The 25,765-nt window shown below is 42.0% G+C and overlaps 2 protein-coding genes across 3 annotated transcripts in view; one reads left to right on the forward strand and one right to left on the reverse strand.

Annotated features, from left to right (window-relative positions):
- Positions 1 to 1,496: 1,496 nt before the first annotated feature.
- On the forward strand, positions 1,497 to 8,343 carry cckar (cholecystokinin A receptor). Its single transcript, XM_086166444.1, has 5 exons — positions 1,497 to 1,632; positions 1,940 to 2,191; positions 5,953 to 6,214; positions 6,318 to 6,445; positions 6,989 to 8,343. Exons 1-5 carry the CDS (start codon positions 1,506 to 1,508, stop codon positions 7,567 to 7,569), a joined length of 1,350 nt encoding a protein of 449 aa, XP_086022570.1. The 5' UTR covers positions 1,497 to 1,505; the 3' UTR covers positions 7,570 to 8,343.
- A 4,425-nt stretch (positions 8,344 to 12,768) lies between these two features.
- The window catches only part of rbpjb (recombination signal binding protein for immunoglobulin kappa J region b), a 45,135-nt gene continuing 32,138 nt past the window's right edge, over positions 12,769 to 25,765 (reverse strand). The window contains exons 3-11 of one of the 2 annotated variants that reach the window (XM_086165189.1): positions 24,872 to 24,967; positions 22,483 to 22,648; positions 21,883 to 22,057; positions 20,361 to 20,498; positions 20,030 to 20,142; positions 19,471 to 19,611; positions 19,007 to 19,162; positions 18,155 to 18,258; positions 12,769 to 17,776 (exon numbers count right to left, since the gene is read on the reverse strand). In XM_086165189.1, coding sequence (XP_086021315.1) covers positions 17,452 to 17,776; positions 18,155 to 18,258; positions 19,007 to 19,162; positions 19,471 to 19,611; positions 20,030 to 20,142; positions 20,361 to 20,498; positions 21,883 to 22,057; positions 22,483 to 22,648; positions 24,872 to 24,967 — 1,414 coding nt within the window. In that variant the 3' untranslated portion in view covers positions 12,769 to 17,451. The remainder of the gene's footprint in view (positions 17,777 to 18,154; positions 18,259 to 19,006; positions 19,163 to 19,470; positions 19,612 to 20,029; positions 20,143 to 20,360; positions 20,499 to 21,882; positions 22,058 to 22,482; positions 22,649 to 24,871; positions 24,968 to 25,765) is intronic. The other variant, XM_086165190.1, reaches the window with a different exon arrangement.

Here is a 25,765-nt window from a genome sequence, read left to right on the forward strand (position 1 = left end):
ATATAAGGCATTTTAAAAAGAATTCTGAAAATGTGATCATGGTTTGTTTTTTAGTTGTGTTTTTTTTTTTATTATTACGTGATTTTAATGAAAAAAGTGTGCATGTGGCCGATTTATTCAGCAAATTCTCGCAGTCATTTAAGCGTTATATTAAGTGGTTTACAAACTCCGGTATTTCAAGTTTGACCTTCTCCGACCTGAGGCTTCAGCAGAGCAGTTTGTGTTTCCTTTTGCTCCGACATGAAATAAATCTATTTTGTCACAATAAACATCTAATCCCCGTACATTTGAAGTCTCCGCAATAAATCTCATATGACAGCAGATCTGTACATATCACCATCTTCGACTAGTTTTATTCCAGAGGCTTCCCACGTTATGAGGCAGAGTCGAGAATTTTGGAGTCACTTGTTTTACAGACCTGGGACAATTTTAGCATAGTTTCACCCAAAACACAACCTGTTCTCCTTTCTCCCCTCTAGCAGGAGGTACGGATCAGTGTATGCCAGCACTACCAGACAGGGAACAGCTTTCTCCCCCACAAGCCATCACATTGGTAAATACACATATCCGCCTCTCAGGCCATGTGATGAACTTAATAACATCCTCACCAGATCACCTCTTTTTTTATCTTTTTTTTATCAAATAACCCCATTTTAGCACTCTCACAGACCATACTCAAGTGCATTACTGTCACTTTTTCACCTAAGCATCGCCCTCTGCAATTTTTATTGTTTACAACGTTATCATCCAGCCATCGCGTGATTACAAGGTCAAATTCCTTGGATATGTGAACATACTTGGTCAGTAAAGCCCATTCTGATTCTGATTCGGATTCGGATTCGGAGTCGGAGTCGGATTCGGATTCAGATTCTGATTCGGAGTCGGAGTCGGATTCGGATTCGGATTCGGATTCGGATTCGGATTTGGAGTCGGAGTTGGAGTTGGAGTTGGAGTCGGATTCTGATTCTGATTCGGATTCGGATTCGGATTCGGGTTTAGATTCAAATTCTCACGACTCCATGAGGTCCTTGTTATTTCTACTGTGAAAAAACAAGCCCTGTCACCATCTGAGAGAAAACCTATGTGTATTACGCAACAAAAAGAGGCCAACGGATCATCTGACATTTCAAATTAAGTTGGATTCTTCCACGTTTTCCTTCAGCGGCTACAGAGGACGCGTGCGTCACACCAATGCGCAGCCAACGCGTTGCCACGTTTCATCTGAGCAGCGGTGATGATTGACGACGGGATGTTCCTTAAAAAAAAAAAAAAAGGGGGAGATGCTGACTTGCAGAGACACTGAAGGCGGGCTGAAGCTCCAGCAGGGGAGCCGTCCACATGTTGTCAGTCTCCTCAAGTGCAGAGGACAAGCAGCGCACGCCGGAGCGCTTTCTTTCCAGCCCTTCCAAATAAGAGCATGACGAATATTGTCCGTGGGGTTGCAGACACTTGAGGCCGCGGGGGGTGGGGGTGGAGGGGGTGGGTTTGGTGAGATGAGAGAAGCAATGGAGACGTTCACCATCCACGACGTGCTCATAAACTCCACGGATCTCAATAAGATTCTGTGCAGTTTTGGCATCAAGAACCTCTCGGAGTGCGAGGACGACCAGGAGCCCACGCCGGAACCCAAAGGTACCGTGCACTTCATTCTCGATGGAAAGACGCGCACTCGCGGTTGTAAATATTTAAAAAAAAAAAAAAGAAGAAGAAGCACTTCTTTAAAAAAAAAAAAAAAACATTATAATTTAATTTGGAGTTGATATTCAAAGAGCGGTGCGTCAATGCGCATTACGCGCGGCTCAATGTCCTACGCGGGTAAATGCGTCTCATGTGCACACGGTGTGTGCAAATATTACACAGTTAGGAATAATCCAGGGTTAAAGTGGATAAAAAAAACCGACACCTGATCGTGTGCACGGCGATGGCATTCTCCTCCCAGACCTCAACGAGACGGTGCGGATCGTCCTGTACAGCCTGATCTTCCTTCTGAGCGTCCTGGGAAACAGCCTGATCATCGCCGTGCTGGTCAGGAACCGCCGCATGAGGACCGTCACCAACCTTTTCCTGCTGTCCCTGGCCGCCAGCGACCTGATGGTCAGCCTGGTCTGCATCCCCTTCACCCTCATCCCCAACCTCATGAGGGACTTCATTTTCGGCACAGGCATCTGCAAGCTGGTCATGTACTTCATGGGTGAGTGAAGGGGATGAAATATACACTTGTGGTATTCATTCGCTCATCCGTTCCTGCGTTGAGGTTCAGGGTGGGATCGGGATGCTGGAGGTGGGATTCACCACGGATCCATCACAGGGTCACATATATAGGGACGTGCGACCGCTCACACAACATGCAGAGACACAAAACAATTCACTTATTCATTCACTCATTATATTGTCGCGAGTCACGAATGTTGAGGTTGATGTCGATGCTTGTTTTCTGTGTGATTTGCTGGGAATTTTGTGGGTGTGATTTTTTTTTTTTACCTGGAATTGAGCGGGAACAGTTAGTTGTATTGCAGGCTTGTGTGGCGTGGCTGTGGCTAACACTAATTAAACAGACATTTTACCGTCAACCTGGTGTTTTCCCCAGATTAAGACACTACAATATAGACATAGAACAATTCACATGACATTTAGAGTCATAAAACCATTCACTCTCTCATTCACTTGTCATATGGGGGCGTACGTCGTCTCGTTCACACGACATTTAGAGACGTACAACCATTTATTCTCTCATTCACATGAATATTAGATACCTATAACCATTCACTCACTCATCCACTTGTTATAATGAGATATATAACCGCTCGCGCTCTCATTCATACGATTCAATGAACCTCCTGTATGGTTTAGGACTTTGTGAAGAAACCCAGAGGAAATCCACGCGGACACTGAGAGAACATGCAAACCCCCACATCCCCCGAAATAAGAATCTTCTTTTTGCCAGTTTTGATAAATTGATAAATCAAATGGAAGAGATTGGTCTTTCGGATGATATCGGAACAAGCAGAAACGACTGAAAATTTTTCCCAAACTAAGAATAATGATGATCATGATAATCAAAAGAAGACGGACAACTTCACACTGCAGCTTCGTCCAAATGTAAAGAAGGGAACGTGACATTTTTTAGGCCCACGGCAAGTGGGGCTGATAATTAGAATCACATATTTGGCAAAAAAAAATGAAGTGAATAGCATCAGTGCGAGCGGCGAATAGATTTACAATGTGTCTCCAGGGATGAATTATTTAGTGTGGGTGGGGTGGGCGGGGGTGGGGGGTAATGGAATGATATAAATATTATTTCCATGCACGGTTGAATCCACAAAACCAAGTCAGAGGGTTCATCTGAGGATCAAATATTACAGGCGTGTCCTTGCTGTGATTTTGTAACCCCTCTGGTTATTTCCCATTCTTTACCAAATTATATTTCTGGCCAATAAATGTCCAAATTACGAAGGATCAAGACATAAAATATACTCGTCACCTTGCCTGTAGCATCCAGTTTGTTTTAATCCAAGCCGCTTTGTGAAAATTACATTTTGTATCATCGGAGAAAAAAAATGACTACTTCATATATTTTTTTTCGCAAATGTCAGCGCAGATTAATCCACTAGCGACAAAACTTCATATGTGATGTATCTACGGATTAGAATCCATAAACTGTTTGTGCTTTTTTTTTTTTTTTTTAAATAACTGATGGATATAACTCTTCAGTCGGACTCCGCTGGGACCTTTGCCGTGAACTGCGATTTATAATAGATGCCACATTTTTCGCTAATATTTCAATATGATCTGATTACAGGTCCTCAGGGGAAATGTGATTTTCGTTTTTTTTTTTTTTTCCCAGCATCCTGTTGTTCCTTTTAGCGGTTCAGTGAAATCAAGCGCTGTCAGCCAGGAATATTAGCTCATTTGTCCCTGTTTATCTGTTTACTTGTTGCGCCTCTCCGATCAAAAACAGCGATAATTTGAAGGGATGCGAGTCGGACAGCCGCGTCCCTCCAAGACCGGGTGTATTGATTTCATATTAAGGTTGTGTGTTTTTTCTTCTTTTTCTTTAAATGAACTCTTAATTCAAGTCCTCTGTTAAACTTAGGTGAAAATGTCTCATTAATTTGGTTCTGTCAGATAAGCAGGGGTGTGTTCTTCCCTTTTTCTCTTTAGACTTTTCAGCATAAAGTTGTAATTCTTGTAAAGTGCTCTAAAAAAAACTCCAGTTTCAGTGATATTTCTTTGGTATCGGTGATTTTAAGAAACATTGCGGTTTGATCTCCCTAGTGGTGAATGAGGAGAAGTGCATTCCTGGTGTTTTGAAACTGGTCTGTAAAACTTGGTCGCTTATTGGCTAACGTACCATTACAGTCACTTGGAAATGGACACACAAACTTTTTTTTTTTTAATGATGCACCATCATTCAGTCATTCAGAAAGAATCAAAAATCAGAAAATTATTTTTGTTGCTACTGGAGAGTGAGTAAAGGACAAGTCGCCCAACGTGGGGCTCGATTAAGAGTCTCATGCTCTACCGACTGAGCTAGCCAGGCAATATTTCATATTCAACCGTCACATAGACCGATTCAAAAGTGTGAGCAACTCAGGACTTCCGAATGTTTTGGGATTGTGGGAGGAAACCAAAGAACCCGGAGGAAACCCTTGCAGACGTGGCGAAAACATGTGAAAACCCAATCAGAAAATCGCTACCGCGTCGGAATCCAACCAGGTACCCGCTTGCTGTGAGGTGGAAGCATTAAAAAAACTGCACCCGTGCACTAAAATATGGACAGTTTTTATGCAAAAATATTCACCGTTCACAAAGGTTACCCTAAACACAAAGGATTGTTGGTCAAACGTCATACGTGCACGGATGTGGAATGAAGCGTTCACGTCGACGCCAAACAATCCATCACAAACGCAGGAGCAAAAAGATAATTATAGTATTTTGAATCCTGTCCCGTTCTATCGCAACACTATGTGTGCGTGTTTGTTGATGAAGCAATAGAAGATATGAAGGCTTCAATGAGTATTTAATTCAGCTGTCAAAATAAAGTATGAAGTACGTATAAAGTATAAAGTATGTTTTTATTATAGAAAGAATGAAATGTTGAGGTGTTTTTTTATTCTATTTTTATTCAACCTTTATTTATCCAGGAAAAAAGTCCCGTTGAGATTAAAAACCTCTTTTACAAGGGAGTCCTGGCCAAGAGGCAGCAATAAGTTACAGACAGAACAATATTACAAACAGTTAAAAGAAGCAATTACATTTTGACAAGTTGACCTCTAGTGTTCTCAGTTTGGTTTTAAAAGCATTTAGTGAGATAAAATTAGGATGTAGCTCCCGCAGATTGACCTGGCATTTTCTGACTCCTCACGTCTTTTGGGTTCCTCAGAGCGCAGCTGCAACTCAGAAGTCGCTCTGTTCGCAACACACACACACACACCTCCTCTATCTAAAGAACCCTCAGTTCCTACTTGTTTGTTTTTGTTTATCATCTATAGCAGGGGTGGGCAATTATTTTGCCTGGCGGGCCACATTTCTTATTTAATTTTTTAAATAACAAGGCATCGTGTAAATTGAACAAAATGAAAACGTAAATATTTACATTTTTTGGCATTTTATTTCCACTTTAAAATCATTCATGATCGTATAAATGTACCGACATTACTTTGTATGGAATCATCCATACAAAATTAAACAAAAGGAAAAAAAGAAGGAGTTTCTAAATTGAGTATCGATTGAAAATATTCAAAGAAAATAGTTTGGCTGGCCGGATAAAAAAAAGCGAAACGGGCCGGATGTGGCCGTAAAATGCCCAGGTCCGATCTAAAGAGTTGTTATCACAATTTCTGATGTTTTATCTGTATTTCTCCATCCTGTGCTGTTCTATACAGAATATTGTTTTGGTTGAGGACACGTCGCTCTGCTGATTTTCGCTCCGATTTTCCCGATTTCATCCAGGTGTCTCGGTGAGCGTCTCCACGTTCAACCTGGTTGCCATCTCTCTGGAGCGCTACAGCGCCATCTGTAAACCGCTGACGTCCCGGACGTGGCAGACCAAATCGCACGCCGTCAAGGTCATCACCGCCACCTGGGTGGTCTCTTTCATCCTGATGCTACCGTACCCCATTTCTAGCACCCTGAAGGCCTTCACCCGCATCAATAACAGCACAGGTCACATGTGCCGCCTGGTTTGGCCCAACAACACCATCCAGCAGTCCTGGTGAGTCGGACGGGGGGATCCGTGGGCGCGAGACGGCCGGGATTTAATCCGTTGATCGTAAAATCACTCGAGAGCTTCCACCCGCTGCCTTTGTCTCGGGCAGGTACGTGTCTCTGTTGCTGCTGTTGTTCTTAATCCCCGGGATTGTGATGATGACGGCCTACGGGCTCATCTCCCTGGAGCTCTACAGGGGGATCCGGTTTGAGCTCTCCAACAGGAAATCCAGCAGAGGTAAGAAAGGTTAGGAAAGGATGAGTTAGATTCAGTGGAATGAAGTTTGGGCTCGGCGACGCGCGCGTCTGAGTCTGCGCGAGTCGGGCGTCGCGACCTTAAATGGCAGGATTTTCAACCGAAAAATGGTTTTCGAAGGAGCGCCAGGAGGAAGGGCTCAGGATTTGGCGCTCAGCGAAAAAATAAAGAGGCCGACGACGAGGTGTCGTTGAATTTTTCATGGCTTCCTTGACTGAGAAATGTATTTTACATAGACGGGATGTCTCGTTAATATCACTTGACAGGGCTGCTTTTACTTTGCCGCGCTCCAATCCAAGTCACGGCCAAACCACTGACGTGCACGTCACTGAAAACTTAAAATAACACTAAACACTGACACGGTCGGTGTTCGCTGAGAAGTTAAGGAAATTCAACCCTCCCCCTTTGCTCATGGACTTCGGTCAAATGGGAGACAAATTTTGGAAAGTTCCAACTGTTTTAGGAGACAAATTGTTGTCATTTTGGTTATAAAATTGAAATCTTTTTTTTTTTGCGCCTTAAAAGACAGACAGTCCAGCGGCGGCAGCATCAAACCCGGCGACAGCGACGGCTGCTACCTGCAGCCGTCCAAGAGGAAGAGCGTCACCAAACCGGCGGTGGGCCGTGTTTGCAGCAGCAGCCCCACCGCCAACCTGGTGGCCAAGAAGCGCGTGATCCGCATGCTCCTCGTCATCGTCTTCCTCTTCTTCCTCTGCTGGACGCCGGTCTTCGTGGTCAACGCGTGGCAGGCGTTCGACCAGCGCTCCGCCTACCGCCTGACCGGCGCCCCCATCTCCTTCATCCACCTGCTGTCTTACACCTCAGCCTGCGTCAACCCCATCATTTATTGCTTCATGAACAAGCGCTTCCGCCAGGGCATGCTGGCCACCTTCTCCTGCTGCAGCTGCCTGGCGCCGAGCGCCCCGCAGAGCGCCGGCTCGGGGAGGTCGGCCGGGAGCGGGACGACCAAAGGGGAGGAAGAGGAGAGGGCGAAGGCGGGGGCCAAGCAAAGCGCCGACCTTAACGGCCACACCCCGCCCAGCGGCGCCAGCACGCGCTTCACCTACACCAGCATCCAAGCATCCGCCTGGAATGAAGTGACTTAACGCCGAGCGTGTGTGTTCGTGTGTGTGTGTGTGTGGGCAGGGAAGGGAAGTGTGTGAATGTCCTCGCAGTGCTTACAGTACAACTTCATTAACCGGCTGTGTTGCTTTAACATGAAGTGTGTCACGACATGGAAAGGACGGGAATGAGAGTGCTCTTGTCGCGTGTCAACAAATGTTTGACTTCGCTGTTCTTCAGTCTTTCGTCGAGTTTTACCGATGGAGTATATAAATACACGGAGTACATGTATATACATATGCTTTCTAAATACTTTTTGATCGCTTTGACAGAAGTACCTTGTAGAGGAACCTAATACCGTCGCGGTCCGGTCAAGATAAAAAAAAATTACAATTACGGTAAATTTTTAAGTGTGATGTGAGCTGAAACTATACATTGTATTTCCTTTTTTTTTTTTTAGTGTTTATTTGACAAAACCGTGACATTTGAACAACAAAAAAAAATCTTTTATCGACAACATATTAGAACACAAGCAGTATTCTAGGCGCTTTTTATACGAAATACTGGTTGAAGTGACTTAGTGTTGGGGGGGGTTTTGTTGAAACTCACGAGTTTATTATCTGTCTTAAGGCATTATTATGTGCCTGCAGTGGAGAATCACAGCGTTCCCCGGGGGTCGATGAAATTCACCCCCCTGCTCAGCTTGTATCCTTAGCAACAATCTGCACATCCCAGCAACCGCGCTCATCTTGCACCTCAAAGGCTGATTTTGGACGATGTAAAAAAAAAAAAAAAAAAAAAAAAAAAAAAAAGTACTCATCTGAGTGAGAGTGGAAAAAAAAAGTATAACAATCACACGTGTTATCAAACAATTTGCATTTGAATTTTTACAATTCAATCACTCGAGTTTTTGATCCCATCACTTGATCTCGGAAAAACCCTTAGCATTAAATGATCCAGATTATCCACAACAACAAAAAAAACACACACTTTTGGATTTTAATCCCTGCGTTTTTCAATATCAACGAGGACATTCACTCTGTAATACATTAAGTTTACACATTGAAAAGCAGACGTTTTTTTCTGCTACTCCCATCATATCATTCTCAATCCGACCCGACTCTTGTTTGACTTGTGTAATTACTATTTTATAGATGTGCGGTCAGATTGGACCTGTTAGTTGTCCTGCTAACAGCAGGCAAGACTTCCGTGTAAAAAGGAACCCGCTGACTTTTTGAAGGGAAAGCCAACGGTTTTCCGTGATCCCGATGAGACAAGACGGTAAATACCCTTCTCCTCGCTGTTTGCAGTAGGAGCTACGCTAGTTAGCTTAGCACGATGAATAATAACCTATAGGAGCCTAAATCCATGTAAAGTCCTAAACTGCACATGTAAAAAGTCCAAAAAGGGTGAAAGTATTATTTTTTTGGTTGGAATGTGTATTTAAAGACTTTTGACGATGACACCAATCCTACTGGCAACTGTTATTCATGCTAAGCTTACTAGCTGCTTGTCGCACATCGGTGTCGCAAATAATCCAATTAAAAGAAAAGATGCCTGTTAGCATGGAGTAAACAGGCTGTTAGCTTAGTTCGATCCCCAACCTTTTTGCGCCACAGACGGGTTTAATGTGAGACAATATTTTCATGGACTGAAAATTTCGTGGCAGATAAATACATATTAAGATTAATATATAAAGATTCCTGTTTTTTTCTTTCAAAATACTCCAAAGGGATGCTCGGTCTCCAAGTGACAAAGCAGTTCTGGAGGCTTCATTGACTCATTGGAGAGCCGGTTGCCACATTTTATGTAGTGCAGACTTGGTGCGCGGGAATAAATCCATATTTTAAGCAGGTCTCCTGGTATTGTCTGTTGGCCTTTTGCAAAGAAACTTTCCAAAGACATCTGTTTTTTACTCATTTTGTTAGCTTGTCGGTTTAATATTAGCATTAGAGACAAGCACCTTGACTTGCATCAACAGTGAGTCACGTAGCGTCATGTAAGAGAATTTGGTCTTTTTTTTTTCAAAATAAAACATCGTTCAGACTCGGATATTAAATTAAACTGAAATAATGGAAGTTATTTATTCTTTCTGTGCGGTACCAAACGATCCACGGTCCCTGGGTTCGGGGACCGCCGCTTTAAAAAGACAAAAAACAGTCACTAAGTTTTAAATCACGCCTCCAGTGACCTTTAACCTTGGTCATTGGAGGCGACCCATAATCCCACTTGTTTGTTAAGCCACTGAAATTCATAAAGACAAACTGACTGTTTGTATATCACCGTTCTGTAATGCTAAGCTAACTGTCCCAGCACCGGCGCTGCACTTACAGTACCAAACACAAGTAAATGAGTAGATTTTCAAAATATTGGAACTGGTGCATAAACACAAACCGCAGATGAATACATATCTCAACCGACTCCGCATACGGATATCGTTTTTCACACCAGAGGCTCGCCTGACGTTAGATAAACATTTTTTTCCCCGCACGCAAAATCACGAAAGCATGTTTTTCCTTTTCATCAACTCGATGACAAAGGCCGTGAAATATAATAATAATCTGCAAAACCAATTTGAGGGGTTTTTGGTCGTCTCCGGCAGCGACGTTAGACGTCTGAGCGGATTCAAAACAATCCCCCGCCGCGTACAAATAGTCCTCCATCCTTGACCCGGAGTGTGTTTGCGAGTTCACCTGGGTGGGGTGGTACTGCGTGTACCACAAATACTGGCGAGGTCTAATCGCCCCCGGTGAGACTCCACACACCTGCATCTTCAAAAGGTGGATGCCCGCTACCGCAGGCCCGATTCCCACGGACCCACTGTTTAATGTAGCCGCGTGCATGTCGTCATCTCCTCACCGCTAACACGCTGCGATGTCACTCATATAACCCTGGTAACGTCTATATAAATCTATACTTTTAGGTTTTACGCTTTTATGCAGGGTGTTCCCGTGGCGGGTGGGTCCACAAACAGACTGGGACGCAGAAACAAGGTCTTCAGAAATCAGAAAAAGCTAATTTAATTTAAAATAAACTAATTTATTGTAAAGCCTATTGTTTTGTTTGTCTATCTATCTATCTTTTGGTATAACTTTTTTTTTTTCCCAGAGCAAATTCCTTTGATTTGTTTGCATCATTGCTTAATTGTGATGCATGCAGAAAAAAAAAAAGTTGCTAATTGATCAATATTTAGGGAAAAAAAAGGGCCATAAATAACAAGAAAAGACATTAATTCGTTACATTTTTTTGCTGAAACTGCAAGAAATGACCCGAAGCTCAGTGGCGCATCGGCAAAACAATTTGTCATGAGTCACATAAAAAACAATATGAAAATGAAATCACCTGCATTTGAAGAGAAGTGAAGAATGTATTTAAAAAAAACAACTTTTTACTTCTTTTTTTTTCTTAAATGATTAGGCCGAGGACCGTGGTGTTGTGGAGGGAGTTCTTGGGTTCATTTCGGGGGGAATCAGGGCTTGAAAAGAGAGAACCCCCGCTTTTAGCAGAAAAACCTTCCCCGTTACTGCAGAAGTGTTGAGCTCCAGGAGCAATGAACGCAAGAAGGAAACATATCTAATCCGTCCGCCGGTGTACATATGGAAACGCTTTCGGGAAAAGTCCTACCGCTTTTGTCCAAACCCACAATCCGTCGGAGAGCAAGAAACGTCTGGTTGACCATATTAAGACCTCGAGAACAAGGACCAGGGGGGCAAAGAGTGGCAACGGGGAGCTTTTAACCTCTTAAACCTCTTAACTTTTCTTTTTCTGTTATTTTCTTCATCATTCTATCTGTCACTTCTGTAAGGACGGATATTAATGACACCGTACAGCACATATGTATACACAAAATACAGATTTAACAGAAACAATACAAGTGGCAAAGTTGTAAAAAGTATAAAAAAAAGTTATGACCATTTGATTGTGAACATTCATGTTCTATGACCCACCAAAATGACAAAAATAAAAATAAGGTAATACTTAAAAAAGTTTCTATCTAATAATGATGATGATACAACTACAACTACTATTAATATACTATTAATAATTATAAAAAAATAATAATAATGATAAATAATTCTAAAAAATAGTGGCAGAACATAAGTGCATACATTTAGGGCTGCAATATTATCCAAAATGATCATAAATGATATGCACAATATTCGAGACATCTGCATTTTTGATTTAATGCAGGAAATTAATAATATAATTAAATGCATGAAGCAGGAAAATATGAGAAGCCATTGTTATAGTAAATATGTCTAATAAAGTGTGTGTCGAAATGGTTGGGGGTGTTTTTTCGGTGGAGGAATTCTCCAAAAAGATCCAGGCAGGTCTTTTGGCGATGACCCCGAGGCGGCGGTGCGTTTCAGATGCCGGCGGGAGGTCTATTCTGTGGCTCATGAATGGTCTGGGTGATACTTATTGTAATAAAACAGAAAAAAAAAAGAGGTGACACTCGACTCTCCACCCGGCTCGAGCGCTTTCTGACAAGATCTGTGTTCTTAAAAACCTTTTGTGCTCATTAGCTCCCTTCCTGAGAGTTTATTCTGCTCCTCTTCCGAGGCCCGGGAGGGGGGTTTGGGGTGGGGGGGCGAGCCAGTGCCTTTATCTCGAGTCCCCGCTCGGTGTAAACACCGACTTAGAGGCTTAGTTAAGGCTCTGTCGCACCTGGTTAAGAATAACTGGTTCCTAAAAGAGGTTAAAGGTAAAACAGAACAAGGCTTTACGTAAATGGGATGTGCGTGCATATAAAACTCCACGGCAAGGAAGTCACGCCAGCCTTTCAACTCTGGAGATACGGAAAAAAAGTAACGTCTTGTTGCTCTGAAGGTCAATTCGTTTTTAGCATGTTTCGGAGCAATTTCTGCAAGAAATTTCCCCAATGTTACTTTAGAATTCTGAATTTTAGCAATTCCTGATGGGTTTTCTTAGCAAGTAGGCCATGTAAAAAATCCATTTGGCGACCAAATCTGCAGCATGTCTTACTAATCAAACAATTCTTTATGGACGTGATACATGTGACGATGTAGAGACTTGTGAATCGCAATATTATAAAAGGCCACAGTTGAATTTCATTGAATTTCCTGCCCAGCGTTGACTTGACTATTCTTCTCTGCTGGCCACTTTGACCTCCTCCTGGCCTCCAGTGGCTCTCACCGACCGGGAGGTCGTCCCAAGTCTTTGCAGAAAGCCAGCTTGGCCCGCGGCTGGAAATCCTACCGCCATTAAAAATCATACACAAATTGAGATTTTACATCACTTTTTTTATTTCTCATTTTTATGCCAATATTGCAAGTTTTTTTTTTTCTTGGTTTTTTTTTTTCTTCTTTTAATGACATACAGATTTTGAGCATGATCTGGAGCTGCAATATGTACAAAAAACAAACTATCGTATGCTATCAAAAAACTGTCCCCTTGTTTTGACGTTATTGCTAAATGTTACAAACGGCACAGGTTTCTACCATCAGCAACCCTTTGAGCACTGAGTATACTACCACAATGACCTCTGCTTACCATTACTAGAATAATACACAGATACAGTGAGAGTGAAGGATAGTGGAAGTGATGTGGGGAAAAAAAAAGAGGAGAAAATGACCAACAAAAAAAAAAAAAAGTGATCCAACTGTAGCAAAGCTAGGCATAACAGACTGTGTTAAATTACAAAAAAAAAAGGAAATGGGGGAGAGAGAGCGAGAGTGAGAAATGTAAATATATAAACACGAACTGTAAAGAGTGAGGATGTGTGGGAGAGAAAGAGAGAGAAAGGAAAAAAAAGAGAAAGGTTAGCGCTCTGTAGTGCAAACAGCCAAATAGTCTTAAGGAGAAGTAAGGCTGAGTGCGACAGAGAAGGGCTCCACACTCCTTTTTTGTTTGTTTAAAGCTGCCTCTCACTCTGCCCTGTTTTGTTTAGCAGTGCATGAAAACTACATTATCAAAGACATTTGGCATATTAGAGGATACATACATTGTTCAGAGCTCATTATAATTAAAAACGAAACAAAAAAAAAAAAACAACCCACAAGAACAGCTGCTTTTGGAAGAGTAAAAACAATATATCCAGACACAAAATGGATAAAGAAACCAGGTATTTTGTTAAAAAAAAAAAGAAAAAAAAGAAAAAAAAATGAAAAAAACATTTGCAAATGTTTTCGAGATCTTTCTCAATCGGGTTAATACAGCATGCGCTCATGAAGGCATGTAACATTCTGATCCTCCAACTCTCCTCAAACATCTGCAGGGCTTGGAAAAACGATGACGAACTGTAAACCGGTGCGGATTGTCAAGGCGACACATTTTTTTGTTTTTTGAGAAAGCATGCATCACCCCCCTTAACAGTTTTGAGCGAACGCATCGTACTTGCACGGGCGCAAGCAATGCGGGGGGAGAGAGGGGGGCGAAGACGCGGCTTGACATGTAAACAAACCCAAAAATATCCATGCTGTAGGGAGGGGGGGGGGGGGCCGTTGTGATGCTAACGCAGAGGCTATTAAGGATTAAGAGCGAAAAGTAGAAAACACACAAGTTAAAACTTAGAGCCCGACTGATGTGTCGCTCGGCCGAGAGCATCGAAACCGCATCGGCGTCAACACGTCCGTTTCAACTATTCCCGTTGGCTGATATAAAATGTAAAGTGATCAATCGTTTACACATAAAACAACTGATCGGTTTGTTTTATCCACATTTTCCATCTGGAAAGCAGGGCTATTGATATTTGGTTGTATTTAGGCTGTGACGTCAATGTCGGGCCCTCTGGTGCCGACCTTTTGACGAAGAACAGTATTCACAGCTGACATCGACATTGTGTGTTGTGACATTTAAGTGAAACTCAAATCTGAATGCCTTTTGGTATCGGTTGGTTCAAAGTTTGACGCTACATAAGAAATCCAGCTTGGATTTCACTCCCAAGTAAAACAAACATCTGTCGGACGTCTTCCTGTAATAAAAATGACCCTTCTCTTTTAGAAAAGACGTCCAGTGCAGTTGCTTGTTATTGTTTTTTTTTTATAACTGTAATGTGTCGAAGTATCTGTTGATAAATCAATTTTTTTTTTTTTGTTTTTATTTTTACTCTTAAGTATGGATATTGGCTCAAAAAAAAGGATCCAGAATCAGCCGGGCTCGATTTCTAATCTGCAGTTAAGAATCTGTGACCTCCTTCCTGCAGAGTAAAGGGTTCAGGTCGACCTGCAGTTTGTCACATCGGTGTGAAGAAGCACAATTTTGTTTTTTCGTAGCTACACTTTCCACTGCAGCACCAACTTTGCGACAATTTTAGACAGGAAGTGGCCTCTTTTAAAAAAATACACTCCCAGGCCAACCCAGGCAGCACAGGCAATAATGCACTTTTTTTTTTTTTTTTTTTTAGACATAAGACAAGGGAAAGATTTTGTACCAATAATTTAAAAAATATCAATATTACAATATAAAACATTTAATATTAGTGACAAACAGGTGGGAAAGGGTGGCAAAATTGGGGCATAACTTATTTTTTTTTTCCTTTTTACAATAACGGGGTCCAAGCGAATCCTTTTTTGTTCCTATTTCAAGGGTTTGCGAGAAGAATGTGAATACTTCATTAAGCAGACATTCAAGTTACAGTACTGTTGCTCTTTTTTTTTTCCCGGTGTGTTTACAGTTGCACTGTAATACTAAGATTGCAGGTATTGCCTTTGAATGTTTTTCCGATCAGACATTTGGATCCTGGCGAAGGAGAAGAACCGAGAGCAGTTGGACGCACTTTACAATGGAGTGAGTCTAACTCATAATTCCATTACAGAACCTACATATGGAAAGTTAGCCGCGCGCACACACACACACTTTGACAAACCTGTGCATGCTCGCAGGCATGCACAAGCACACACACACACACACACTGACTGGCTGGTGAACTAGTGCTCAGGCGGACAGAAGCAATAAGAAATGACCTGTACAATATTGCTGTTATGTTCGAGAATGCACATCTTCAATAACATTTAGAAGGCCTTTATGCTCCGACAGGAGCCGCGGTCGCCGTGAACAGAGACGAGTGCAACTACTCAGACAGTGAGTTTACAATGAACAAGCACGCACGCACACACACGCATACACATACTTGATGCCGCAAAGAGAGTGGGGAAGGGAAAAAAAAAAGAAAAGGATTTTTTCGAAGAAGAAGGCTGAAAAAGAGCGTTCAGTGCCCGTGAAACATTGTACCAGATGAGGAACGGTGCTGAGCACCACATGGTAAAAAGAGAAGGGTTATTAAACTTGTGCACCGACATGAAGGCCGAGTTCCTCCAGAAGGCTGCTTCGAATGAGAAGATGGCCCTGGAGCCGCAGTCTTCCCGGAGCTCGAGAAAGACGAGAGCTCCGGTGATGCGAAGCGAGGCGATAGCTTCCTCTAAAAGGTGAATGAAGAGCAGATAAGAAAAAAGTGATTTTTTTTTTTTTTTTTTTTTGTAACTTATCAGTAAGGCCACATCAAATTGAAAAGTGTCCATCTTTTTTTTTTTTTTTTTTTTCTTTTTTCTTTTTTGAAAACCACTGTGGTGTTTAAATGCCACGCAGAACACACTGGAAGACACCTTGCTCGGTGCAGCTTAGAGCATAAAGTTTCACTACGTTGTTTGATACGTTAACAGTGACTAATAGAGCAACAGGATATTAGATATGTGACTGGTTTGACTGTATACACAGTATTATAATACAGTACTAAGGCTATCCTTTGAAGTCAATGACAACACTTATTACATTACTTAGAAAATGACAAACCGACTTAGTTTCGTAACCATGTAAGTGTCGTTTTGATGGATTCAGCAGTTGTTGCAATGGCTCCAGGTGAGATGTACTGATGTGTTTACGTTCCAGAGGAGACATAGCGCACATAGAGTATTGCAGGCAAGGCAGAGGCGTTGCTTAAAGCTTTTCTTTTTAAAGACTTCATAAAAACCAATAAAAAATAGGCCCTCTGAGGTTATTCCCCAATTAAAAAAAAAAACTAACAAAACTTATGTAAAAAAAATTAAAAAAAAAAAAAACAAACAGACTTCTGATTTTTTCCCCCAACAGAAGACGGAAGGAAGAGTAGCCAAAAAAAAGGAAGAAAGAAAAAAAAAAAAACGCATTTGTAGTAAGGTCACAATAACATACAGATTGGGATTTTGGACCTCAAAGGGGAAAACAAAGCCCGAGCTCAGAGGAAGAATAGAAACTATTTGGTAACAAAAGTGTACTATATGTTTAATACAAAAAAGGTATGAAGAAAAATGTACCTTTACTAAAGCTTATACAAGATCCTTGGTCCATAAAAACTATGTTATCGTCAGGTTTTTTTTTTTTTTGTGTGTCCCTCTGCATCCTTGCGCTCCCTCCAACAACAATACATCCAGCCCCCTTCACAAATTAATGCAAAATAAGGAATAATTATAAAAAGAGATGCTGGGAGGGAGTGGAGAAAGGATGGGGAGGAGGAGGAGGAGGAGGAGGAAGAGCAGGGCAGCGCAAAAATATAATTTCCTTTCGAGACTTTTTTTCTTTTTTTGAGTTTTTTTTGCACACGGCGGATGTATTGTTGTTGTGGTTTCCATTCTCACAGCTGTAGAAAGGTGCTGGTGCTCTGAGCATGCAGGAACTTTACTCATTCCAAACACCAGAACTGGACAGGCAGGTCCCTAAAGTAACCGCAGGAGAGGGTGTGCGTGTCAAGGAGCACTTTTTGCTTCTTCCCGCCCGCCGTCTGACAGCTTTGTGATGTCACTCCTCCTTCAGATTCCCCCTGCGTTTGTTCCTTTTGTCCCACCGAATTTTTCCATTTCAGCTTCTTTGTATCCGACTTTAATACGCAGCACTTTAGAGTGAGTCAGTTTTATTATTTCCCATAGTCTTTATATACCATCTGGTATATTTGCTCTCAAGGCATTTTGTGTTTCGGTGCCCCCCCATGTGTGTTAGGAGACCACAGCTGCGGCGGTGGAGGATGAGGACGTGACTCCTGGGTTAGAGGTGCTGTTGGGGCCGTAGACGCTGGCGGCCGCCTCCTGGCTGTTGCTGCTCAGCAGGCTGGAGTTGCTGGCCCGCAGGATGGCCCCCGCGGCGCTGCAGTGTGGCCGTGGCCCCGGCTCCGGCGTGTAAGTGAAGGTCAGTGTGGTGGAGTAAATGATGCCGTCGTTCCTCACCAACGTGACGGGCACCTGGACCGGCTGCCGCACCCAGCGCCAGCCCTCGCGGAAGGCGGAGATGTCGGGCACCACGCACAGCATGCTCTCCGCACACCTGCGTTGTTTGGGGAAAGAAGGAATGCAGAGATGTGAGGACTCCGGGGGTGTCGGAAAAAGATCGCGATGTCGGGCGGGTGTGTCTCCGGGCACGTTTTCGGTATGTAAATATCAGGACACTCACTGGACTCTGGGAAAACACACATCGGACATAAAACAAAGTCGTTAGAAGAGTAAATTTCACATACAAGTGTCTACGGTATCAGGGGTTTAAATTTCAACTTGATTTAACTGAGGTGATATCATACGCTAATGAGGAAGAACACACAGATATAAGCTGCAAAATCCCAGGGAGCAAAATAACACGACGGTAAAAACGCAGCACAAACCGGTTTAAGTACCCAATATGACACCACTGGTCAGAAAAATGCCACACCTGTACATGGTTTCGGCCTCCACGTCTCCGAACCAGACCCGCAGATTTGGAGTGAAGTTCTGCCCTGTGAGCTCCAGCATGGCGACATCTCCACCACCATTTAGCTGTGCACGGGCAAAACCTCGGGATTAGCAGAATACCGAGTACTTCATACGCACCTCAGCATTCAGGGGCCAGAGCTTGAAGACACAGACTATCCATGAAGTGGTAGAAAATCAAACACCGTTAAACTGTATTTATCTGTGAAATAATTGAAAAGTTGGCTGTTCCGAAACTCTTTCATGTGTATTAGTTAATGTTTTACTTATTTTTCCCCCTTTCTTTCAGAATGATCATGTTAATGATGAGATGACATGAGATGAGAACAACTTTATTTATCCCGAAGGATATTGTTGTGCCAGAGTTTCAAGCAAAAACATAACAGCAATAGATAATAGTAGGAAGGAGGGAGAATAAGAAATACAATAAAATATAAATTGTCATGGTTAAGGCTATCAAGTGTTTTAAGGTCTTAAGTACAAAGATTTGAAGATTCCCTGTGGCTGAAGGAAGAGGAATTAAATGTAAGACAATTAAATGTAAATGTAATGTAAGACCTTAAAAGACCATGTAAGACCTTAAAACACTTGATAGCCTTAACTTTAACCTTAACTTTGACACTTTATATTTTAAAGTATTTCCTACTACTATTTCCTTCCTACTATTATCTATCATTGTTATGTTTTGCTTGAAACTCTGGCACAACAATTTCCTTCGGGATAAATAAAGTTCTTCTTATCTTCTTATCTTATCTTAATTTGAAAAAAAAGTCAAAAGGAAAATTAGCCAATCAACAGATTCTGTAGATCTTACCTGTAAGCTCTCTACCACAGGCACGGGGGTGACAGGTGAGTGGACGGGGCCCATGCCCTCATAGAAAGTGTACTCGGCCTTGTCTGTGCTGATGATTGTCCAGGAGGCGCCATCGTTGATCATTTCTTTGTTTGGTTCCTTTGGGCATGGAGTGGCCTGGCAGAGGGACGAGAGAGAGATCCCAGGGTCATGAATACCGAGATAACCCCCGACTGTATCGCCCCGGTCGGGTTCATTCCCCTCTGGGCGGCGGGTAAATGTCCATGAAGGCATCAGTGCCGCAAGACTGAGCTCAAATTCACTCTCGGCGTAGCCCGTTCTGAGATAAAGAGATCACTGTCTATTCGAGAAGATTAACAGAATCCTCTCTGATCGTCTGTAAAGCTTAGACCGAGCTCGGGGGGGGGGGATTGAAAACAAAGAAAAACACAAAGGATGCTGGGGTGTTAGGTGGAGACACTGACTTGAAACTGGATGATCCTTTCTTGTGAAAGGCACAGGTACATGCGCTCTGTGTCCTTCAGGTAGAAGGCACACTTATGCAGCTGGGAAACGGGATCGTCTGCATCCAGCAGCGCCGTCTGCTTATCCACCTTACGGATGATCTGAGGGATTGGGAGAGGAACAGGTTAGCCCGCTGTAAAGGGCTTAAGGGGCAGATGGAAATATAGGGGTAAAATACTGAAAATTATGTTGGTCAGTAAAAACATTTTTCGCTGAACAACAACAACAATGGCGGGTGAAAAAATTCTAAAAAAAAATGTACGTTTGCTCAAATGATTTCATATTAGTATCGCAAGCAGTTTCTGACAGTTTTTATTAAATTAAAAATAAGTCAGTTAATATACGGATCTATTTCCCTTTTCCTGGAAGGAAAACGTTATCGGTAACCTCAGTTTGATGTATGCTGATAATGTCTATTATTTAATTGTGTTAGTCAGGGATGTCATTAGATTAGAATGTCTTAACTGTCAGGTCTTCTTTCAAAAGCATTTTAATATGTTTGTTTTTTTTTCTCCTTACCAGTCTGGGCAGTGCCATGCCAGTGACAGAGCAGACCAGTTTGACTGTCTGGCCATAGTGGATGTAACCATCTCTCACAGTGAACTCCTCTCCTTCTGACTCCTCATCGTCCACTGAAAGCAAACGGGAGAAAAACCCTCAGCGGCACCAAGCTTCAACACTTCGCTCGAACCCACTTTTGGTCAATTCGTTATTTTCTCAGTCTAAAATGATTCATTTACAGCAACACAGAGATGCGTGTGCTGCGTAAGAGAAACTTTTCAAGGGGCGTTTCTGCTTTTGTAGCACGACACATGATGTTTAAGGATGAAGAATAACTGGGCAGACTTACACAGGTGGATAAAAAAGGCGCCCCACTGCTGGGAGCTAGCGTGAAAGTTGCCCCCCTCCACATGTAGATAGCGTGTGCTGACTGTTTGGGACCGGAGCCTGTTGAACAGTGCCACCTTGGTTCCTGATGCAATGCATACTGTGGAGTGGGCAAACAAACACAAGCGTTACACAATGACTCACAAGTGACCTGCAGCTCACACCTCAGCTGTGTTTATCGCGGTGATAAGAGTGGAGAAAATAGACAAGAGGCAAATATTAGTGACAGAATGCTGTGCAGATTACAAGTGCTCCGAATGGGACAGCAGTACTTTGCCGAGCAGACGCTGTGCTGCCCCCCACTGGCTGAATATAACGACAGCAACAATTCATGATTGACACCCTTCAATGCACATTGCAAGGAGTTTCGTGAAAAAACACTATTCCAAGTTGAAACTGAGACTCAAGCGTTTACTTGCTATGATTATTTATACAAGAATTGTGATTTGAAAGAAATAAAGAAAGTTAAGTGTAATGGCAATTTCATGTATTTTTTCTTGTCGTGTTAAGTTCTTCATTGTTGACTTGTTTTGTTTTTTTTGGTTTTTTTTTGTGAAAGACATGGAAAAAAAAGCATTGAAATGGTTAAAAGTGGAAAAAACAAATTAATCTGCTGGTTTGTCGGTTTGTGAGACAGCGGCGAGAATGTTGTTTGGTCAAAGACGACATCCTTCAAATGTTCACCACGTTCCATGAGGAGTCAAGTGAATGCTTGTTGTCATCTGCGGCTATTTGCGCTTTTCTTTAGATTGGTACTTAGACACTTACATTTTTAAGACACTATTGCCAGCTCTGAAGACTGGGGTAAATAATGTGCATTTTTTACAAGTACTAAACCATTAGAAATGAGTCAATGCTAATAGCTAAAAAAATCAATAGCTACAATGGCTAAAAATGCATAGCCTCAAAGTTAAAATGTTATAAGAGTTATTCTTTCCTGGTGATTTTTTCCCCCCATCTCTTTCCCTATATTCTTATTCTTTGGATAGAATATGGTGGATTTCTTGTCCTTTATATCAACATTATGCTGCCTCTTTGAACAGGCTTCCCTAAAAGAAGAGATTAGTTCTCCAGAGGTTGTCATTATTGAATAAAGGCCGAGCCAACATTCTTACAGTAACCTTAGCTTCACCTGAACATAACCACACTTTCAATCACAATTATGCGTTCAAACCAAACTTTCCAGTCTGGTGAGCCAAGAAAAGCACATCCACTGTGATTTCCTCTGGATCTAATCTTTGATGCAGTAAAGAAAAGTGTTTAAGGGAGCAAACCAGCACTGTCATATATTTCCATCTTAAGGTTGCACGGATATATACTGACTTGCTACTGATTTCAAAACGAATAAAGTAACGGAAAAAGCAAAGGAAGGTCAAGTTCACTTAGTGTTCGGACAGAATTTGAATCCTGTTCTATGCAGACGTTGAAACGCGAGCATCAGACGCACATTCGCAGCAAACAGAAGGACCCGCTCACACACTTACAGTCAGCGTTTTTGAGGGACTGTTTCTTTTTTGAGGGCTTAGAGATGACTTTGATCCTCTTGCTGAGGAAGACGCCAATGTCAGCGCTGTTGCCGTAGAACATCTTGACGGATAACATGAAGTGCTTTCTCTTGTCGGAGTCCGATATGTACAAGGTTTTGGCTGTGCAATAATTCTGATGACAGGAAATAAAAGAGGTGGGAGAAAAGCAGAAAGTATGTTAAAAAAAATTGTTACCAGTCGGCCCTCAAGACCGCAAATCTCACAGATTTAGCTTCTGAAAGCTGAAATCATATTTGAAGGATATTCAAATCACCTATGAAATATCTCTCTGAACTTTCAACACAAGAAGAGATTAAAATTTACTTAAAGGCAAGTTAAATGCAAGATTAACAATCCACTAAACAAGATTTAACAAATGAAGTAGATGATAAATTTTATTATCAGTTATAAACAAAAAACAATTCATTTCAAATTATTCCATTTAACAAGATTAAACTAAGAAATTTATGTTGCCAATTAAGGCATTATTTTTAGATTATTAAATTCCCTTGCTTTTACGTAGTGAAAGGTCCATGCGTGTTGTTGTTGGTTTTATACCTTTCCCTCTAAATTAAGCTGTTGCATTTCTTGGTCGCTGTTGCCAATGCCGATGAAGGCACAAGGCTGCGACTCCTGCTCGGAGCAGCCGTCTCGCTCCATCTGCTCCTTCTTTTTCTTCCAGCCACTGCCCATCAGGTACACACAGGGAGGAGGGCAGAAGAACCTGGAAACATGAAGAAAAAAAAAAAAACTCCCTCAATCTGCAGGTCCAAAGTCCAGAGTCACCTCAAAGTCTTAATGACTTCATCATATTAAAAAGTTTTTCAGCAGATGGTTAAGTGAGGATCCACGGAGACCGTTTGAACCTTGAATGAACCCACAAAACACCAAATGTCTGTCATTCAATGTGTGAAAATGCATTTTATAGCCCGTTACTGTTCATGTTTTCAAAGCCACTGCCTGATTAAAATGGGAAAGAAATATTAAGAATAGTCAGTAGCTTTTAGAACAGCTTTAGAAGCATATGTCTGCACACATTGCCGAAAATTATTTTCAAAGATTTTTGATTTTCGCCAGAAGAGGGCAGGACTGTACTAAGTATAAAAAAAGACTGACTAACTTTCATCAAGCATTCTGTTAAGTACTGAAATAAACCCAATATTTCGGCTTTCGAGCTTAATAGTGCATGATATCATGATCGACTCAGAATGAAACTGATCTGATCAAGCCCCTTTCAAAATGAGGAAAATCTCCTTTGTTCAACACTTTGGGATTCAGTACTTCTGGTTATGCCATCTAATACAAAAGAAATAGAGAACAAAAATTCAAAGTTCAAATCAACAGTGGAACAAAAACCTGATAACGTCAAGTATAGCCTGTCATTTTAGAAGGCAACTCATTTCACAACAGCCACCAGCGTCTATGGGTGTTTGTCTACTTTCACCTCCTATAAAAAGCTCAGACAGAAAGAGGAAGACGGCACATTTAAATTCTCCAGGCACCCACTTCCAGGGCTCCCCCTGTTCAAATTCAGACAAAAGTCATCAGAAGTGCCAGACAGCCACAGTCGCTGCACACCAACAGGTTTAGCAGGCCAAAAGGAGCTTGCAACACTGATATGCACCAAGAAGCAGAAAAGCAACTGTGTAAATGTAAAATGCAGAGTGATTGACGCGGCTGGAATAACTGAGACTCTGTGCTGTTGTCTCAGTCAGTTACTTGTCTAGGATATGGTTATGCAGTCAACTTGGGGTTTACACTCTTTGGTCACAATATTTTTCCAGACACTACCAATGACAAACCAGCTGGTTCAAGATAAAGTCATAGATCCTTTCTTGCTGCTAAACCTGCTATTAATATGTTCAAAAAAGCAAATCTAAAATTGCTAATAAATGTCCTTCAATATCTTGATCATTTTTTTAATTCTGATTTCAAGCGTATTAGGAGTGGCGTGCCAGTTACTTGTTGAAAAGAACCTTTATTTATAATGGCAAAAAAGGTTGCTATGAACTTAATATCAAAAAAGGCTTCACATAAATGTGTCAGAATCAACAGCGAGTAAGATCAGCAGCTACTACAACAAAGTAAACACATTTCAACCTTTCTTATTAAAATTTTACTCCACTTTCCAAGTGTTTTTTTAAACAAGGGCTGGATGATAACTGTGTTGCACTTCAGTGACACGAACAGGCAGTGGACGGTGTGTTCGAAAACAGTCAAAAACTGATGAAGAAAGGGAAGTAACAGCTATAAAAGAGTGAAAGGCCAATAGTTGATTGCAGAGTAACAGGAAGGTAGATATAGTTTGACAGAGTTGTGTGTAACACCAGGAGAGAGAATGTGGTCTGTGACAGCCGGCAATTACCCTGCACACACTTCGCAACCACAGAGAATCTGGTACATAAATCATTAAAAAAAAATCACAAGGCAAGAGGGAAATGCTTCTGCTGATGCTGTGAGGCATTTTGCTTGTGCCTTTAAAACACTCCAGTCCTTGAACTGACGCCTGAAATCTTTGGTTTCACCAGGATATTCCCCCCTGGCATGGCACTGAGGGGCAGCATGACTCAGGTGGTATGGAGCCGTCATCTCAGGGCTAAAAGTTTCAAGTCTGTGTTTTAAGCACCACTCTGAACCCCCTAACTGCTCCCCCAGGCAACGCTCCAGTGGCTGCCAACTGCTCATGGTTCATCCATGATGGAGGAAAAAAAAAACTATTTTTTTTTAAATATTTTAAAATTACAATAATAATAAATAGACTTGAAAAAAACATTGGGGCATTCTACATATCAAATTAATATTTCCCCTTTATCACCCTGTAATGCTCTGTGAACTGCTAAAAAAAACCAACTTGATTTCTTTTTTTAAATATTAAATGAACAAAAAGGTGAGGAAACCCAAACACAGCAGAACCATTGAAAAGTTGACCTGTACACATTCCACTCACCTTTTCTCATTGCCGTAAGATTTCTGTGCAACTTTTGCATGCAGGATCATGACAGTTTGGTCGCCTCGCTCTTTCAGGTAATTCCTCATCGCTTCTCTGTGGCAGAAACAGTACGAGAGGAGGCGAGACAGAGAGAGCAGGCAAATGGGAGAAGAGGGGGGGAGAAAGTGGTTCATTAACAGGCTAGATTTTGTTATCTAGTTGGTGAGGTTATGGGATACAGGCTGTGATGAAGCAGAAGGCACCTCTGGGGTTTGGTGGGGGTCGCTTGGGCGGGTTTTAGAATTTATTGCTGTTGTGAAGACAGTCAGGAAAAAAAAAAAACGTGCACAAATGTGTGAAGTATGGAATGAGAACATACAGAGCACATATGTGCATGTTATCATTCGCAATAACCGACTGAACACCCAAGAACCTGCACAGCCGGTTCTCCAAAAGCAACGTTCTCTCCCTCAGCTGGGTCCATTTCAGTGAGCTGGGGGGTGCGAAGGGAAAGTACAACCTCTACCTCCTGGGGGAAGTGAGGTTAAGAGAGAGATGGGGCGCCAGAGCTGAAAAAACAAAATCGAAAGGCCCTGAGGTCAATGGCAAAGATTCCTAATATCATGTCAGATGTTGCAAAGTCTGTGCTCGAATTACATCTGTCAAGCACCTCAAACGCTCCTCACAAGCTGGTCTTAAAAAAAACTTTCATTATTTGCAGGACCAGTGCTCCTTTTATTTTTATTGAATGAAAAAGGACAAAGTCAAAGATCAAAATCATGTATCATGTGTTTACACACCTTGACCCACTGCATACAACTACACAGATGTCAGTGACACCTAACACGTTCACTTGGCTTCCCGTTCTGCCTCGCAACTGCCTGTGCAGTACTCTCGGGTTAGTCGGCGCCC

Source organism: Fistularia commersonii, chromosome 19 (genome assembly GCF_037954325.1).
Source record: "Fistularia commersonii isolate RoL2024-O1a breed Wild chromosome 19, RoL_Fcom_v1.0, whole genome shotgun sequence".
In the NCBI taxonomy this organism is placed as follows: domain Eukaryota; kingdom Metazoa; phylum Chordata; class Actinopteri; order Syngnathiformes; family Fistulariidae; genus Fistularia; species Fistularia commersonii.

What these genes read in the sequence shown, in the direction of transcription:
- cckar (XM_086166444.1), top strand. Translation starts at nt 1,506, where the DNA reads ATGGAGACGTTCACCATCCACGACGTGCTCATAAACTCCACGGATCTC. An exon ending in GCTGGTCATGTACTTCATGG is followed by an intron (nt 2,192 to 5,952) that starts GTGAGTGAAGGG and finishes GATTTCATCCAG; the next exon opens with GTGTCTCGGTGAGCGTCTCC. An exon ending in CAACAGGAAATCCAGCAGAG is followed by an intron (nt 6,446 to 6,988) that starts GTAAGAAAGGTT and finishes GCGCCTTAAAAG; the next exon opens with ACAGACAGTCCAGCGGCGGC.